We start from the raw sequence: 19,935 nt of genomic DNA on the forward strand, positions 1-19,935 counted from the left end.
TCCTAAATCCAATTTATGAGTGGAGATTGGGCATTACAAAATACGCAAAAAAAAAAAAAAAAAAAAAGTGTCCATTAGGAAATTAATAGATAAACTACGAAATGAAAATTGCTCATAACTCATCAAATAAAAGTAATGTAACTAGTATCAAAATAGAAATAATATAATTAGTATCAAAATAACTCAATTTAATCATTCATTTTCGTAGATTTTTGAGGATATCAATTTGAATTCAAGTACTAGGTTAATGAAATAGTATCAATGTTAATTCAAGAGCAAGAAAAAGTATTTTCAACATTGCCAGAGGAAAAGCTTCATATATAAAGCGTTCAGAGCAAACATTTAAGTGAAGGCCCCAACCGAAATTTTTGGTAGTGAGGCTCGGCTGAATATCAAATCTATGTATGTTCTTCATGGTACAAGACGGAGGAGGCAGGAATCCTATACAATGACTAGTACACAGTAAATAAATCCACATGTACAAATCCACGGCGACGACCAATGTCCGGTGTTAAATAATTTGTTGAACTAAAACAGCCATCTGAACTAATACACAACACAACTTCACTTCTTGCCAAAATATCTCCAGTTAGGAAGAAGATGATTCAATTCAAATTGGGCACGGGCGCCTGTCAATCGGTGGTAGATACTCACATCAAATCTAAAAATTGCAGCAATGAGCCTTACCCTTGAGCAAGTTGTTCCACAGACAGAACATATGTCGTGGAGACTGATAATGAGCCGTGAAATAATCTTCCATACATCCATATTGACAAAACTTCCAGTTGTGAGAGTACTGTACAGGAGTTGAACTGTTGTAATTCTCAACCCACATACCCATGCTCACGTCCTCCATTTTGAAAATCTGTCAATTTGATGGGGGCATTGCGTAATTCAGTATCTACACTTTTACCTTGTTTACGATTAAAAAGAAAATGAAATAAATCAGCTGTTACAAACCCGTAAGCTTCGATTCCGATATTGAGAAATGATATGTTTGGCAATATCACTTGTAATTACATATCCTGGTCCATTAGCATAAGGTGGGTATACATCTTCTGGCCACTCCTGTTGCACAAGTCAATATTTCCAAATTAAATTAGTGTCTATAAGAAATCAACAAACAATGGCCATAAGTTTTGAATTTATACTCCATAATCATATAAATCTCAGTACCTCAAATGATACGGCCCATTTTCCTGTTCGAAGTGGTCTATGCAAGAGATTAAGATTGCCCATGTAAAGAGATCGTCTAGGAGGAACACGTTGAATTTCTCTCAGGACTGCATCTACCCTGATGAAAGTATCATCGTCACATTTCATGATATATGCAGCTGTCACATTCTGAACCTGCAACAGATATTGTGGGCCATGTCAATAGAAATTAGGATGCAACTAAGCAGTATAGAAAAGAAGAGGAAGATGGAGCAAAGTGCAGAACTCACCCCATACTCGCAGATGGCAATAGTTTTTAGAACCACTAGCTCGTATCTGTCGATAAAGGGGACAATCACAATGTCCCCAAAGTAATCTGCTTCCTTCTTCAGTATAGAATTCAACTCCTTTCGTGGATTCTACACAGTTAAATATACATAAGTACATGCGTTGAGGCTGAACTCCAAACTGGCTATTCGCAAGTATGATGATAGTGTAAGTTCCAGAAATAAATAAGTCGGTAAAATGAAACCTAAAGAGCTTGACCATAATTTATCTATGAAATATTCAAATTAAAGCACCTCAGACGTCCTAGGATAGAAATGGATACTACTTACTAGTGAACCATATAGGGCAAGTTAATACATCCTCCCAAAAGACATAAACTATGTAATGTTACAAGCATGCAGTATGCTCCAGGGATAGCCACAAAGGATCTTCCTAGTATGTTAAATACAAGGGGGGTGATCTTATTTACATCTTTTACCGGGCTACTTATGAATAAAATAACTGTTCCAGAGTTTATGACAAAATAAGCTAATGCAACTTGAGATAACTAGTCCTTCGATCTACTTGAAAAAGGTGAAGTTGATCCAAGCAGACTGAAATACAGTAAGCCACCTAAATGCAACTAGAAACTTATTACATTTTGTAGTATTTTTAATTGGAACAATTTTGAATACACTTCTCTCACAGCAGACACAGAACAGTCCCATTATACAGTCTTGACTCGGTGCCACATTTTATAGTTCTCTAACTGTATTTTAAAAATGGAATAATTGGCATTAGCTACATAATCCATCAATCATCCTCTTTGTTTCTTCCTGCAAACATTTAAATTAATTTTTATTAACTTCAAATTTGGGGCTTCTAGTTGTATGGAACATCAACAGTGATTTAGTCGATGATGATGACGATGAGAAATTCTCTATATTCCAAGGAAGTTCTCTGAGAGGGAGGGGGGACACACAGAGAGACAAGAGGAGGGGGAAAGAGGAGGGGGGGGGGGGGGGGGGGGGATGAGATTTAAAAATGTAATCAGGAAGTTTCCATAGAGAAACAGCGAAGTCTCTTGGAATGTTCTTTTGATAAGGTAAAGTGCAAATTCTTTTAGGATTTGAGCACACCCTATCTAATTTCTTTTGATTGATAGAAATCATGACTTGAACTTCATCTGGAACTTGGGAGGAGAGTTTATTGGCCCAACCTGAAAAGGACTTTGACTATCCACAAATGAGAAAAGGAATAACGTGTGTTTCTCATAGCCAAATTAGCATATAGCTCTTCCAGGAAATAACAGCCACAAAAAAGATTAGAAGTACTAGTCCTCTTGTCGATCATAACACGCAGATGGTATACCCATAGCAACTACCTCTATATTACACAATTTACATTGAACTATCCCTAGGCTATTTGATAATATAAAGCTTCAAGTGGGACACTTCCCAGTTCCCATGTCCTAGGCAACAGTGATACCAGTGCTGCTATAGTTTTCATCTATTATCCATATCATCCTATTCGTTAATAATTAATGAGTTGTCCTTTATTATCTTGCTTCATAGTCTCACTAAGAGTAGTGTATTGTTGTCCTAATTTCCCCCCTTTCACAATGGAAGCTGTGGATTCAACAGCCAAACGATGTATATACATACACAAGGCATGTATGTGTATGTCTTTATATATCTTGGCTATGATAATATTAAGCTATTTTTTAAAAAAACTGATAATATTAAACTATTTGATGAAGAAAAAAATCAAACGCATTAATAAAGCAGTTCAAAGAAACAGCTTATTCCATAACCTATCATTTAACAATCTCCAATAATCACCTAATGTTGGAAATTAAAGCTTGTTAGAGTTTGAAATATAGCAATAAATGTAGTAATTACAAGGAATAATTAACAGCACTTGAGTTGCAAAATTATTGGGTGCATCAACTTAACAAGCAGTTGAGCCACATCTATGTTCGCTCTCTAAGGAGTATTTGGGTGAGGGGAGCCACTTACCAATGCAACAAAGAAGCGGACTGCTATGTCTGAAGACTTGATGGCTGAAGCCCGCATCCATGTTTTCCTGATAGCCATACGCTCAGCAAAGTGATTGGTGGCAGAAAGCACCCCAATGAAAAGTTGAATGTGATTCCGGGGTAAAGGAAGAGATTTCCACTTCTCTGAGAAGTCCAGCACTCTTTGGGGAGAAAAACTAGGATGAGAGGTTGGAAGAGATGTCGCATAAACCGAATGTATATCTACATCACCTCTGATTGCCAACCCTGTAGCATCTTCCAGTGTGAAGCCCTGAAAGAACAGGGAACCATCTGATTATGGTTTACTAGTACGGTAATAACATAAGTGAGCAAACTGAAACATTAATTCCGGACAATCAGGTGATCATATTCAGTGGCGGATTCAGGATTTTCACTCAGGGTGTTCGGAAAAATAATTGAACCTAAATATACATTGTAATATATGTTCAGGGTGTTCAAAAGTTAATAAATGTACATAAACATATAAAATTTACCCTAAATATACACTGTAATTTTTTGTCCAGGGTTTTCGGGTGAACACCCTGGGCTCTTGGTACATCCGCCCCTGATCATATTAATAGCAAGGATTACAAATTTGCTAAACTGTTTAAGGGGCTCAGAAAAGGAATCAAATACTACGACATATTTGTCATCCATTCGTTTTTTGCATGGTAATATTTGTATGGGCAAAAGATATGAATAGTAGTTTGATTCCCGTTGTCCCCTTTTGCATAAGAAAAATGTATTGCCGTGGATATTCAGTGGAGATCATGACTGGCGCAGCAGTCTAAAATGTTGCTTACTCTCAAGTCAATTTCAAGCAGAACATCTTAAAAACACTCTCCTTCACTAGTGATTTGCTCAGTTGTGGGAAAAGCAGAGCACTTACACGTCTACCTAGAAAACCTTCAAAATCGTATGGAAGAGCGCAAGTAGCTTACAGTTCGATATGGAAATGAAGTCACATGCCGCCCGCCTACATTGATATGATAGCCATCAAAACCAGCACGAATAGTCATAACAAACATCCTACCCTCCACAAATGGGAAAGGCCATGTCACCTCTGGTTTCTTTGCACGTCCAATGAATCGATCAAACCATGAGAATATTTTCGACTCTCGGGTATCAACAATGTCATTCCGCATCCACTTCTCACATCTCAAAAATCCATCAACTGCCATGAAAAGTAAATTCAATTTTATGGTATTTGATTGATATAAAGCTATTAATCAAGAATCAAACAACTAAAACTTGTTCAACATAAGTAGGAACAGGAAGCAAAACAGGTCTATCATCATTTTACAAGCGAAATATATATCATAAAGTGAAAACAATCTAGCTAAGGCATAAATGAAAAACAAATTTCAAATTTCACGAGGGCTAAGTGATAATCCTAGACTGGGAAAAGGAGAGGAAGAGATAAGTAAAGAGAGAGGACTATCACAAGGGCTTCAAAACGAAAGTGACAACAACCAAAACAAAAGGAGAGTCAAGTATGAAAAACAAAGTGTGTGAGTGGAAAGAGTCCTTGTTCATACACTAAACCACCCACTCTTTCTAGTTTTAGTGTTTATTCTTCTTTGTGCAAGGTGAGGAAGATGAATTCCTTGACAAAAATCGAGTTGATTCCAATCAAGACCATCCATCTATTGACAAGAGCTCTGAATAATCCATTGTTTTAGAAGGGAATCAAGTCCTGTTATTAATTACTTTACTTACCCCAATAACCTCTATATTACACCTTTTATTGTCTTGTTGATCCTAATCACACATTTAACCCAAGAGAACTCTCAAGGAGATGAATTCCTTCACAAAAATAGAGTTGATTCCAATCAAGACCATCCATCTATTGACAAGAGCTTCGAATAATCCATTGTTTTAGAAGGGAATCAAGTCCTGTTATCAATTACTTTACTTACTCCAATATCCTCTATATTACACCTTTTATAGTCTTGTTGATCCTAATCACACATTTAACCCAAGAGAACTCTCAAGGAGATGAACTTTGATCCTTATTTTGAGTCATATGATTTGAATGGTGAGGTTATTTATGTAAAGACCGAGTATGGTTTAGAGGCTTCAAGGTCAGTAGCAAGTGATAGCATGGAGATTACACATCTGCTGTATGCAGACAATGCAATTATCCTATGTGATGCAGATGCTGACCAAATGAAGATTTTGAGAATCATCCTCACTATTTTTGAAGGGGTGTCAGGTTTGCATATAAACTGGAGGAAGAGCCTAATGTTTCCAGTAAATGAGCCTCAACAATTCCAGCAGTGAGTTGATATACTAGGAGGAGAAGTGGGATCTCTGCCGACAACCTACCTTGGTATGGCACTTGGTGCATATAGCAGATCTTGGGACATTTGGAATGGGGTTTTAGAGAAATGTGAGAAAAAACTCACGAGATGGAAGAGCCAGTACCTTGCTTTGGGTTGCAGGAGAATTCTCATAAATAGTGTCCTAGATGCTCTAACTACCTACATGATGTCTCTTTTTCCCATTCCTCCAAAAGTTGAGAAGAGACTGGATATGTTTAGAAGCAATTTTTTGTGGCAAGGCAACAAAAATAAAAGGGGCATCCATCTGGTCAAGTGGAAAATTCCGACACTAAGCAAACAACAAGGAGGGCTTGGTATAAAAAATCTTAGGAAGCAGAATCAAAGTTTACTTATGAAATGGCTCTGGCAGTACTCAAATGAAGATCAATCATTATGGAAGAAGGTGATTAAAAAAAATATGGGGAGGACGATGCCAGGAAAAACCAAAGCTGTCAGCACTGTCTATGGGGTTAGTGTTTGGAGTACTATCAGAAATCTTTGGAGTATCTTCAGCATTAATACCAGATTCAAAGTTGGGAATGGGCAACATATTTCTTTATGGAAGACAACTGGTTAGGTAATGGCTCTCTCCGGCACCTTTATCCAGATGTTTACATCCTAAATCAGCAGCAAAGGGCCAATATCAATGAGGTATGGAACAATCAAGGATGGGACCTTAGCTTGAGAAGACTTTTGAATGACTGGGAAATAGACAGATTCAGGTGCCTTCCTCAGCACACTTAATCTCTTCAATGGAGTCTTACCTGAGCAAGATAGATTATGGTGGCTGCGAGACAAATCAGGAGTCTTTTCAGTCAATACAGCTTACCTTTGGATGAATCACAACAACAGTCTTCAAGTACAATGGCCTTGGAGACAAATTTGGAAGACAAACATACCATACAAGGTGGCATGCTTTGTTTGGTTGGTAGTAAAGAATGCTTGTTTAACAAAAGACAGACTACAAAGAAGGGGAATACAAGTTGGCTCTATCTGTCACTTATGTGGACTGTATGCAGAAACAAGCAATCACCTTTTTTTGCATTGTAGGGTGACTACTCAATTGTGGGACATATTTCTTGCTAATATTAGTTTGAGTTGGGCAATGCCAGTTCATAAATTAGGTATGATATCCAGTTGGAACAGAAGTGGCGGGACTAAAGCTCAAAAAAAATATTGGAGTATGATCCCAGGATGCATATGGCGAACTATCTGGAAGGAAAGGAATTCAAGATGTTTTGATAAAAAAAGCAACCCTATCCAGAAGATAAAGCTTAATTGTATTCGACTTTTGTATTTTTGGTGTAAAGAAAAGTACATAGATAACACAGAGACGCTCATACAATTTCTGGAGTCTCTTTAGTTGCTAATTTTTTTTTTTGTGCAGCTTTAGCTAGACTCCCTATAACCATGGCCTTTCACTGGCATTTTGATTCAATGCAGTTTGATACCATCTCAAATCAAAAAATAAAATAAAATAGTGACATGCAAATCATGTTTGTGCTATCTACTTATTGTTGTTCTTGTGATTTGTGGGCCAAGATTTAAGTATGATTGAGTGATAGCATGACATGGCTTCTTTGATGCACGGCTATGCGTCCCCAACAAATATTGTACCTACAGAACATTGGAAGCTATTGGAAATCCTAAGTAAAGATCAAGGCCCTATTTGAGTAGAATTAATCAATTGGAGGGTGACATCATTTCAAGAGGAAGTGCCATCGCACGACATGGCTGCGACAGGACACATTCTGACCAATACTCTAGACGGAAACTTTGTAAAGGTTGTGTGACTACACAAGATGTAACCAACCACACGCACCTGAGTCCGTATTTGGAAGCTCACTAGATCAAGATTTAGCCTGGTATGTGACTGCATCACATACGCCCTAGTCCTTCAAATTCTTAGTTAAAGGCTAATTCCACGTATATGTTAAATCGGCTTGCTTATCTTAGGGACTTAAGCTATAAGTAGCACATAGGTATCTTAAAAATAGAGACTGATTATACTTTGAACTTTGAAGAGCATTGTGCTTGTGAGCTAGGATGTCCTGTTACATTCTTGAGGAACACAAATGGTTGTCACTGAAGTAGATAAATCTCTATGTTCTAAGCATGCTTTATTTTCTTGGTCTGATAAGTCTAATAGGATTCTACTTTTTCACTTGGAGGTTCAATTACCTTTGAGGTTTTAATTGGATTGCTTGGTGAATTGGTGTTTCAAGTTAGATTTCCTTTGTTAATTCTTAGTCATTAATCGAATATATCAAGGATCATTGTTTCCTAAATTGACTTGTGATAGAATTCATCAGTCCAGCATAGCTTCTTTGGCTTCTTCTCCAAGTTGTTCGGTTTCAAGAGATTTGATGGGCTTGCTTCATATTTATTGCTTGTATTAGTATCGCTTATCCATGGCGTTTTGAGTTATCAAAATGGAGTTGTAATTCAAACCAGTCCTACTCTCTATCTTTGCTTCTCATTTTGCATTAAAAGTTTTTTTTTGATTCTCTACTCCTTTAAAATAGATAAACTTTCCATGAAAGGAAAAATTAAGATTGAGTGAAAAAGTAAAAGCTATATAACAGTAATAAACCTCAAACCTCTTTTAAATGCATCCATCATAGTCTATGCCAAGAGATGCAGATCTATGGGCATTTAAATCACAGGAAATCTCCCCAGTGTCCAATAAGAGTACAGTTGTTTTATTGTTTCTGTTTTCTTAGCTCCAACACAGTTGAGGCTCAATCATTTCTATTTATTCTCAGCTTCAACAAACGGAAAAAAAAAAAAACAAAGTGACAATTTCACTTATTTCCACTTTTCCAGAGAGTTAGTGTCTAATCTTTTAAGTCAACTGGTTGTCAAAGAACTTTCACCCATATATCCTAGAATTTAGCTGATAAAATAGAGACACAAAAATCAGAAACGAATAATGTTAGAAAGTGTCTTACCAAGCATGTCATCATCATACTTGGAGGGTAAACCATCACACCTATGAGCTGTTCCCCATTGCATTCTATAGCAAGTATTGTGCTCGATCACTGGTCGACGGCTCCAATCTCCTCTTATTCTAGGATTCAGATGCAAAATCTTTGGTGGATCTTCACCAACCACGGACTTTAAACCTTGTAACTCGATCATAAATTGTGAAACCAAGACTAATGCATCACCACCGCTTGTTTTAGCAAGCTTCGGTACGTACTCATGATGGGCATAATGAGGAGTACCAATAAGTGTTATCGACGAACCTGCTGCAAGCCCACATGGTAGAAACATCATATGATCTGTTTTAGCAATTTCTGCTCCCCTACTCGAAATCCACGAAGGACAAGACTCCGGCTTTCCCTCGAGTATTGAATTCATCTCGATCCCCTTCTCCTCATATTTATCCAATTCTTCCCAAGCTTTCGACCCTAAACTCCAAGCTTCATCCGCCATTCTATCCAAAATAGAAAGATTCCGCTCCATATTCCGTCGTTTCAGTATAGCTGCAGTAATTCGACCATAATGAAGCTTACGAGGCTCTTTATGTGCCAAAGATACTTCATTTTCCTCCTCTCGAGGTGTCACATATTCCCTTACATTATTATGAAATAAAGCGGATTCTCCACTTCCACTATCATCCTCCACATCTATAGCTACATCAATATCATCACTACTCGAAACAGCAGCGCTTTCAAGAAACTCCGGAAACTTCACACAGATTAGGACCAAGTAAAATGCAGCTAAACCCAGTAAAATATACGACAATTTGAACCTTCTCACACTTGAAGCTTCATTTTTCAATCTCTTCATCATTATATATACCTAACTAATAAGCACAAACAATATCCCCTAAAAACCCAACAACTTCATCTTACATTATAGTAATATATATAAAACGAATGTCAGAAACACCAAGCTCTCAATGGGTAAAAACAACAAATCATAAATGCATTACCTAACTAATGATTGACTGAACAAGTTATCTGACCTTAATTACCCAGCATTGCAAGGGTAAACTTGGAAAAATTGGCTCAACAATTATGTCCACGAAGACAAAATGAGAGGGCAAAAATGTGAAGAAACCCTAGTAGGCGTAGATTTAGGGGCACGATGAAATAACAGTTGATTGAATGTTGAAAGAGCGAAGAACGAAAACTGTTGTGAAGAAAATATATCAGAAAAGGAAACTTCCCTAAATATATATATATATGTGTGTGTGTGTGTGTGTGTGGAAAATGGGATTGGTTCCTTTGTCTTTTAAAACCTTTTTTTTTTGCTAAATTACCCAAAATAATTCCATAGTGCCGATCCCACTACGGACTACGGACCCAAATTCTCACATATCATAGGTCGTTGGGTTAGAAACTTATTAGTAGCTGCATAATTTTTAAAGTATATTTGATTGATTAATTATTAAATGACTTAGTAATAATTAGGGGTGATATATACGTTTGATTAGTTTCAATCATTAGATGACTTAGTAATGGTGTTATAGTTAAATTGTCAGTCTATTTGTGATAATAAGATGTCGCCCAGAGGCAGATCTAGGATTTGGACTCTATGGGTTCAAATTTAAGATTTTTAGCATTGAACTCATTATATTTTTAAAGTTAGGGGTTCTTATATATTATTTATTACAATTTTAGTAGATTTTTACACATAAATTTATGCTTCGTGTCGAAAGTTAGGGGTTCAATTGAACCTCTACATACAATGCTACATACGCCTCTGGTGTCGCCTAAGCTAAAAGATGAGTTCTACATAGTGGTGGTTAGACCAGCATTGTTGTATGGGACAGAATGTTGGCTAGTCAAGAACACCTACGTACAGAAGAGATAAGAATGCTCAAATGGATGTGTGGTCTTACTAGGAGAGATATGAAAAGAAATGAAGTTATATGGAACAAGGTCTGAGTGGCCTCCATGGCGGACAAGATGAGGGAAGCGAGACTGAGATGGTTCGGGCATGTGACGAAGAGGTGTGACGACGCGCCAGTTAAGAGGTTTGAAAAATTCGTGGTCACAAGAGTTAAGAGAGTTAGAGGTATAAGCTGAAGAAGAAATGGGGGAGGTGATTAGACAGGACATGATACAGTTTCAACTGACTGCGGATATGACCTTAGAAAGGAAGATTTGGAAGTCGATAGGATAGAAGGCTAGTAGGTAGTTGAGTTTTGTCGCTGTGTGTGAGAGAGGTGGGCGCTAGCCTTTCCATCTCCTTTTCTTAGTAGTAGTATTTAGTTATCGCGTAGATCATTATCTTTATGTGTGTATTATTATGTGTTGCTTCATTTGTTTTTTATCTTGATATTTTACTACCTTATTTGTCTTGTAATCTTGCATTGATTAGTTTATTTTGAGTCGAGGGCCTATTGGAAACAACCTCTTTACCCCACAAAAGATAGAGGTAAGGTCCGCCTACATCCTATCTTCCCCAGACCCCACTTTATGATATTACATTGGGTATGTTTGTTGTTATTTGTATTTACGACTCTTTAAGAGATGTGTCAAATCAATACAAAACAAATAAAAAACGGATGGAGGGAGTAGCATCCCAAAGTTGATACGATTAGTGTAGACACGTAATTTTGACCCTCCCCGTGTGTTTCACCTTATAGTTTTTAAATATTTCTTTTTAATTTTAATTTTGATGTATTAGTTTTATTCTATTTTTATTTAGTAGACTTATTTGCGAAAATAAAAAATAAAATAAAAAAATATTTGCTATTTTTAGAATATAAGTTATGTTTTAATTTGCAACAAAAGAAAGAAAATTTCCCAAAAAATATGTTTTCATAGTTTCTAAAGTTATCACAACTTTTGAGTTTTATAAAATAGTTTTAAGCTACTGTAATAGTGTTGTTTAGTTGGGAGAATTATTTTCTTGTCATTTTGATTTCGTTTCAATATTTTGGGTGATATTTTATTTCATTAAATTAGTTAGTATATTTTATTTTAGTTTAAGTTTTCTTTTAGATAATTCAAGAAATATCTCATTACTTTTGTTTTTTTCCCTAACCAGCTTACACATGATACCACTCCCATTTTGACACCTCACCTAGAATAATTCTTGCTCACCACTCTACTCTTTCACAAAAATACACACGCATCACACAAAAAGACAAAAATAGAAAAACAGATTTTTAATGGGAGGAAACATGTGACCAAGGGGAGGGAATATTATTTTGGTGGTCCCCATAATTTAATAAATATACACAACATCATCATAACTAGACTTAGACACACAAGAACACGGAGGAGCCATAGCCAAGAATGAAACAAAAAATGGAGAGACCATAATCATCGGCGACAGCTTTCTCTTTAATGGCTTCACGTTAAAATGAAATCTGCTTCAAAAGCTAAGCAGCAACCGAAAAATTAAATATCCAACCAAACCAGCTCCAAAACCATCTTTCACCCGCCATTGCTTCAACCATAAACACCATAGAAACCAGCTCTCAACCACTGTTTTTTCCACCCTAAAAAAGAAACCAATCTTCAAACCATCATTTCCAAGATGGTTCCACCTAGCAATACCATGGATATCATCTGAAACGCCGGTGAAACAGCAAGCATAATCATCGAGAAAACCACCATTTTCGATAGACGAGGTTTGTCGAGGTTGTCCTTCGAGGTTTTTCGGTCCAAGCATATTTTTCAAGTTTCATTATTTCCTGTCGAACTACTTGTTGCTGTACAAGTCTGGGCTTGGAGGCTTGTTATTAATATATTGAAGAAGGTTTCACTCATTAAAGGTTCATACTTTACTCCATTGCTTTTAAATATACCTTGAATGAATTGCATTACTTTGAGATTCTGTAGTTAGTGATAGTTTGGATTTGAGTACTACTTCTAGTGTATTGATATGCTAGCTTCATTTTGAGGTGGATTGATAATTTCTGTACACTCTTAATTTGATTGTTAGCATGAAAGCTTCATATTTGAGCATAAGACTTGATTTCCTGAAAACATGTTTTCGTTAGCTAGAAAAATTGGTTTGCTAGATATATCGTGAATTAGCATGACAAAAAATATATTAAGAACGAGATGAGTACTGTTTCAATGGGAATGTGCTAATCACGTCTTCTTAGAATTAATTAGGAGAAATATTTGTCAAAATCCACGTATCATGAATTAGATTAGTTCTTTTTCCTTTAAGAGGCTAACAAAGATAGTAATAAAAGGTAGTAACTGAGTTAGTTTCTAGAAGCAACTTCTATCACGTCCCAGTTGTATAACTTCGGTTATTTTATTCATATCAATATTTCTTTGCCTTTTCATATTTCTGGATATTTAAGATGTATGACTCTTATTTTGTTTGAATATTTACTTCATATGGCATCGTGTTGATTCCTTTCTATTTCGGATATTAAATGGGGCGGAGCTTTCATTTTGCTAGGATAAGACAAGTTTTGGGTCAAGACTATTTAAGGCCCAGTTAATTATTAATTGTGAGATGAGCGAGATGGGTTGCGAATACGTTTCAAAAAATAAATTGTCAAAAGAGTGAAAATAACAACCAAATAATAATAAGTCTCGCATTTTAGAGACAAATAATTGCCTTTAACGCTAGATGAGCTTTAAGCACGTTTCAAGACGTTTGTCTCGATTAAGAATGCGGTTACGCATCTTATTTCGAGACGTTTTTTTTAACTCAAGGATGCGATTACGCACCTTGGCCGAACTCGTTTTTTAATAATTAATTTTGTTTCGAATAAGAATGCAGTTATGCATCTTATTTTGAGACACTTAAAAGATTCGGAATGCGGTTACGTATCCGGTTTAAGACCAATAAATGTTCAACAATAAAAGTACGAGCAAACCAAGGCTCAAATACTTAATATATTCAAAGATTAATTTAAGCTAAGTATAAGTCGATAAAGCGACCGTGCTAGAACCACGGGACTCGGGGAATGCCTAACACCTTCTCCCCGGTCAACAGAATTCCTTACCCGGTCTTCTGTTTTCGCGGACCATAATAAAAGAGTCATTTCCTTTTGATTAGGGATTCATAAGGTGGCTTGGAACACCAAAACTCAATTCCAAGTGGCGACTCTGAGTAAATAAATAATCCCTTTTCAAAACCGTCACTTCAAATGGAAAAACCCTTTAATAATAAAAACTTGCGCGTTTATAGCGCGGGGGCGCACAAAAGGGGTGTGACAATTAGTCAGTTGAACACTTAAACTTACCTAGTAATTATGTAGATACCTTAATTTGTCTGAAGTTATTATTTAACCGATAAGTTTTTTTTTTTCACCAACAGATAAGTCCTATAAATTCACTATGTAAACTTCAATTGTCATCTATATATCTAGTAGAACTAATAAAAATATGAAAAGGGATCACTTATTCCTGGACAATACGAAATAGAACAGTTTTACCTTCATTAAAAATTGGTCAAGAATATACGCTTGTCGATATCAAAATAGCTCAAAGTTACCCTTTTGGAATAACATACCCTCATTTCTTTTGTATTGTCTATTTTCAGTTGTCATTTTTTATCCCAAATTATATACCACATGCACATGATTCAATTTTACCTCTACATTATTTGTATGACTCAATTTTACCTCCTCTGTCACGACTATCACCTCTCTATTTATTTGATTTATCACTACAATAGATGTCGAGTGGAAGTGCTATGATATGCACCTGAGGCATCCTATGTGTCCTAAATTGACCTCCCCTCTTTTTATGGATCCCTTCCCTCTCCTTTTTTACCCACATCTAGGTGAACAAGTAACCTTCTTCATCCCGAAAAGAGGTTCTCTATGTTGGGATCTAAATAAGCAGGGCATTGTTTACCCCTGGAAAGGATATAATTGAATTTGTATGCGGTTTAAATGATATGTGATTTGGTTTCCCGAAGTTAGTATTTAAATATTGATAATTTGTATGAAATACAGAAAAGATAAAGTTAAAATTAAAGAACAAGCCTGGGCCTCTGTGAGCTTTTGGACTGAATTCCGTGAAAAAGAATGCCTTCGAATAATATTTAGGCTTTAAATTTCAGGAAAAACGAAGGGAATTGAATTGCTAAAAGATAAAAAAAGCTCTTTCAGCAGTGCGATTTGCAGTTTAGGTAAAATATTATAATGTTGTCTTTGTATCCCTTGATGATAGATTACAAATAACTAATCTCTATTTATAGTTCATGAATCAGCCATTAGCCCATAACCATTCTCAATAATGACTAATAAAGGATCTTAAATGCCGCCTTGAATGCCAATCGTAACGTTTGCACCGAATCTGGTCCAGTTGAATAACGACTGCAAGACGTGACATCCTCATTTAATGAGCTTATCGGGCTGCTACTTCAGAGTGAACTTGCTATGGCGGATTTGCCTCGGGTAAAACTGTAGTCCTCTTCTTTGGTCCGCTGAAATGACCCGACGCTTCCTACTCTAACCGCCACGTGTTTTTCTAGCTGGACGCCAATGTAAGGTTGCATTTTACCGTGTATACAGCCGTCATGCGAAATCTAATAATTGCAAACTTAAAACAATGATAAATCAGATGATAAAAGAAAAACATACTAAAAGAGATATAATATTCTAATATAGTTTGATCAATTGATTTACATATGAAAAACTAATATAAAAGCATATAACCTTTTAGGAGAAAAATATCTCCCTAAATAAAATTCTCTAAACGACGACATTGTGGATTCTATTGTGTTTTTTGTGTGAGAAAGAAGGATCTTCAAATTTATAAAAGTCTATAACCTTTCCTCCAAGAAAGAATTATTCAAATATAGAAGAGATCTTTTCCACCAAGGAAACCTTTTCTACTTATTGAAATAAAACATAATTATGGTAAAATACAAATAAGGTAGGAAATCCATGACAAACCTTAACAAATCTCTCATTGGCCTGAATTTTCTGGAAAAATAATCTTGATTCTCCATCTATATATAATCTTCATAACTACTGCTTGCCCTAGTTAAAATAAGGTTAAAAATATTGTGGGCTAAAAATTGGTTTAAAATATTTTGCTTTATTTTTAAAGATGCAGCAGTAGGGATGTTGAAAATATGGTTGAAATTCATCTTCACATGTAGTACTTAGGACAAAATCTTCATTATCGCGAAATCGATTGGAGCTTGATTTGAACTACTTTGAACCAATCTTCAACCTCGAACCATTGGCACTGATACCACTTGTTAGGATCGAAATAACAGGGTATCATGCGGAAGCTAATAATTGCAAACCTTAAAAAATGATAAACCAGACGACAAAAAACAACATACTATAAGAGAGATAACATTCTAATATAGTTTGATCAATTGATCTACATATAAAAAACTAATATAAACGCATATAACCTTTAGGAGAAAAATCTCCTCCTAAACAAAACTCTCTAAACGACTACATTGTGGATTCTATTGTGTTTTTTTTTTTATGTGGGAGAGACGGATCTTCAAATTTATAAAAGTCCGAAACTTTTCCTCCAAGAAAGGATTATTCAAATATAGAAGAAATTTTTTCCACTAAGGAAACCTTTTCATCAAGATAACATCTTAAAAATAAAACACAATTATTTTAAATAAGATAGAAAATTCAGGACAAACCCTAACACTCTACACCTATAACAACCCCACCATCCACCAGTCTCCTTCTCTATTAATTCTCTTCATCTCCAACCACTTTCACTAGTAAAAAGAAATCCCCTAAAAATTAAAAGGAGAGTTTTATTAATGTATGGTCCCTTTTTTTGTATAATTGGTCACTAATTATTTTTTTAGCCGGGTTTGAAAGAAAGTGATGATGGTCACTTATTTTATAGAGGTGGTGAAAAGTGGACATAGCATTTTTAGGAGGAAGCAACCCCTAGATTATTAGAATCCGTGATTATTCGAATTAGAAACGTTGGGGTTTTTATGAAGGGATGTTGAAGGTGGAAAACCGGTGGTGGCAGTAGAGGAACAGGAAAAATTGAATCACGCACATAGTATACATACAAAATTGAATTATACGTTTATAGTTTTAAGGGTAAATCTGACTCATTTTGATTTAATTAGGAAAGGTGGCATATCTTGGACAAAAAAATGTTGTTTAAAAATTTAAAATTCAGAAAATGAGGTTTGTTGGTCCAAAAGGGTAACTTTGAGCCATTAAGTAACAACATGATTAGATTAAGAACTAAATATTAATGGAAGGTAAAATTGATCCATTTTCATAATTCGAATGCAGTTTAACAGAGTAACACATATAGATTTCCTTTTTAATTTCCAATAAGCGCCATCGTGCTAGTCCAATAAAAGTTACAATTGGGCAAGACAAAACCTTTTTTTATCACCTGGACATATTCTATTGTTCTTTTTTATGTGGCTAACTAAGAGCCCGTTTGAAAGGGCTTATGACTTTGACTTATAAGTTAAAAAATAATGATTTTTGATTTATTTTTGTCATTTTAACTTAAAAACGAGTGCTATTTTAACTTAAAAACATCTGAAATAAGCCAATAAGTTTCATAAAATCCAACTTAATTAGAACTTATAGTTTGACGATCGTGTTGTAGCATTTGATAACCATATGCACAATACAGAACAACTTGAGCTGGCGATTCATTGGTTGCAAGCTTCTTGGAATATTTTCACTTTCTCTAATTTAAATCTGGAAACTACAGTTGACTTTGATATATTCTCTTTTGATTTCTATGACTCCCTCATTCATATATCTTTCTTTCCACTCTGCTGTTTCATCCATTGAGCTTCATCTCCAGTAACATTCAACCTGTCCATTACAAAGAAGATTACGTTTTCCCACACTAATTAATACATTCCAAGAAGAGGCATTTTGATTAATACATTTGAGTCCAAGATGTTACCTACCACAATTGAGTTGTCATCAAAGTCAACGGTGGTCTTTGACGAAGAGCAACAAGTGGTGATGGAGAAAATTCTCCACGGAACAGATCAGCTGAGCGTTATCGCGATTGTTGGTATGCCTGGACTCAGTAAGACAACTCTTTCCAAAAAGTTATATCACCATGAAAACATAGTAATTCGATTTGATGTTCGTTCGTGGTGTACTTATGTCTCTCAAGTCTATGACAAGAGAAAATTATTGCTTGAATTGTTGGGTTATGAATTTGAACGCCATGTTGAAATTGAGAGGAGTAATGATGAATTAATCCCACAATTACAAAGGTGTTTGAAGAAAAGGAGATACTCAATAGTTATAGATGATGTATGGAGCACTGCTATATGTGATGACTTGGTCAGTTTTTTTCCAGATGATAACAACAGGAGTAGAATAATTGTAACTTCCAGGCTTAATGAATTGTCTAATTCTTCTGTAAATTACTCGTTTTGCTATACTCATCGTTTTTCTTTTCTCGCGGAAGATAAAAGTTGGTTGGTATTACGGAGCACAATATTTAATAAGGACGAAAGCTGCCCTCAAGAACTTGAGGAAATAGGGAAGGAGATAGCAAAATATTGTGCAGGATTGCCTCTTGCAATTGTTTTAATAGGAGGTCTTCTTGCATGATTGGATAAGAAAAAAGGCTATTGGATTAAAGTTGCTAAAAGGTTAAGTGTAAGTGCAGAAGTGGCTGGTGAAGCAGGGTGGTATATGGATATAATAGAGTTAAATTACAAGCATTTACTGTTGGGAATAAAATAGCCCCGCAAAAATATATTCACGGTATTAGTGATAAATGCGGAACACTAACTTATGGTTAAATCAACAAGAATAAAATGCAGCAATAATGACACCAAGATTTTACGTGAAAACCCTTCTGAATAAGGGAAAAACCACGGCCAACAGGAGCAACTGATATCACTATAGTAAGGAATTTTACACTGTGTAGTCACGAGTATAAATACTCCAAAGACCACTACACACCCAAAAATAAAAACACTCTTTTGATTTTTCCCACCTCACTACAATATCACTCACACTCTATTTTTCTTCACAGACTATTTTCTTACACAGTCTATGGTATACCTCACTTTGCTCTCACTCAGATGTATTGTCTGAGATTTTGGTGTGTCTATAAAATGAAAGAGAGCTCCCTATTTATAGGGATGAAGTGTGCAATTTTTTCTCTTGGCATTAATTGGCATGTGCCAATTCTTCAACCTTGCATTTAATTTGGCCGGTGCCAAATTCAAATAATGGGGTTGGTCAAAGTGATTTTGTCAAAGGAAGAAAATCTTCCTTTCTTAAAATATGGGATAGGGACTGGACCCCAAAAATCTCCCCCTCCAGTCCCATTCACCTGAAGGAGGGTACACTGCTTCTAGTTTGAGTGCATTCCGACAAGTTCTTTGCACAGTTCGAACTTGTCTCTCGATACTACCTTGGTCAGCATATCTGCAGGATTTTCATTTGTGTGTATTTTCTTGACCTGAAATGATTCGTTCTCCACTTGCTCACGAATCCAATGATATCTGACATCAATGTGTTTTGTTCTCGCATGGTACATGGAATTCTTACTCAGGTCTATTGCACTATGACTGTCGCAATAGACAACATACTCCATCTGTTGCAATTCAAGTTCTTGAAGAAATCTCTTGAGCCATATCATCTCTTTGCCAGCTTCAGTAGCCACAATATACTCCGCTTCAGTTGTAGACAGTGCGACACACTTCTGCAACTTCGACTGCCATGATATAGCTCCCCCTGAAAAAGTAAACAAATATCCAGTAGTGGATTTTCTGTTATCAAGGTCACCTGCCATATCAGAATCTGTATAGCCCTTCAAGATTGGATTTGATCCTCCAAAACACAAGCATTCATCTGAGCTTCCTCTTAGATACCTGAGTATCCACTTCACTGCTTCCCAATGCTTTTTCCCTGGATTTTCGAGAAATCTGCTAACAACACCGACTGCATGAGCAATATCTGGTCGAGTGCATACCATTGCATACATCAAACTTCCGACGGCAGAGGAATAAGGAATCTTGGCCATTCTCTCTTTTTCCTCCGTTGTTGTAGGACACATCTTTTTGCTCAATTTCAGATGACCAGGAAGAGGTGTGCTAACCTACTTAGCATTCTTCATATTGAAGCGCTCTAGTACACGTTCTATGTACTTTTCCTGTGACAAATAAAGCTTTTTTTCATCTCTCGAACGAGTAATTCTCATGCCCAAAATCTGCTTAGCATGACCTAAGTCTTTCATTGCAAAAGACTTACTCAACTGTTTCTTCAAC

At 36.0% G+C, this 19,935-nt stretch overlaps 2 protein-coding genes across 2 annotated transcripts; one reads left to right on the forward strand and one right to left on the reverse strand.

Moving 5' to 3' along the window:
- Positions 1 to 221: 221 nt before the first annotated feature.
- Positions 222 to 10,024, reverse strand: LOC132621626 (hydroxyproline O-galactosyltransferase GALT2). Its single transcript, XM_060335962.1, has 7 exons — positions 8,736 to 10,024; positions 4,402 to 4,634; positions 3,441 to 3,731; positions 1,446 to 1,574; positions 1,177 to 1,350; positions 961 to 1,068; positions 222 to 865 (listed from the first exon to the last, which is right to left on the reverse strand). The coding sequence occupies exons 1-7, from the start codon at positions 9,580 to 9,582 to the stop codon at positions 662 to 664; spliced, it is 1,986 nt and encodes a 661-aa protein (XP_060191945.1). The 5' UTR covers positions 9,583 to 10,024; the 3' UTR covers positions 222 to 661.
- Positions 10,025 to 17,593: 7,569 nt separating this feature from the next.
- Positions 17,594 to 18,265, forward strand: LOC132624480 (putative late blight resistance protein homolog R1A-3). Its single transcript, XM_060339253.1, has one exon. The coding sequence runs from the start codon at positions 17,594 to 17,596 to the stop codon at positions 18,263 to 18,265; it is 672 nt and encodes a 223-aa protein (XP_060195236.1).
- Positions 18,266 to 19,935: the final 1,670 nt, after the last annotated feature.

The sequence above is a fragment of the Lycium barbarum genome, chromosome 12 (genome assembly GCF_019175385.1).
Source record: "Lycium barbarum isolate Lr01 chromosome 12, ASM1917538v2, whole genome shotgun sequence".
NCBI lineage: Eukaryota > Viridiplantae > Streptophyta > Magnoliopsida > Solanales > Solanaceae > Lycium > Lycium barbarum.

What these genes read in the sequence shown, in the direction of transcription:
- LOC132621626 (XM_060335962.1), bottom strand. Translation starts at nt 9,582, where the DNA reads ATGATGAAGAGATTGAAAAATGAAGCTTCAAGTGTGAGAAGGTTCAAA. An exon ending in AATGGGCCGTATCATTTGAG is followed by an intron (nt 1,069 to 1,176) that starts GTACTGAGATTT and finishes CTTGTGCAACAG; the next exon opens with GAGTGGCCAGAAGATGTATA. An exon ending in ATCGGAATCGAAGCTTACGG is followed by an intron (nt 866 to 960) that starts GTTTGTAACAGC and finishes TCAAATTGACAG; the next exon opens with ATTTTCAAAATGGAGGACGT.
- LOC132624480 (XM_060339253.1), top strand. Translation starts at nt 17,594, where the DNA reads ATGTTACCTACCACAATTGAGTTGTCATCAAAGTCAACGGTGGTCTTT.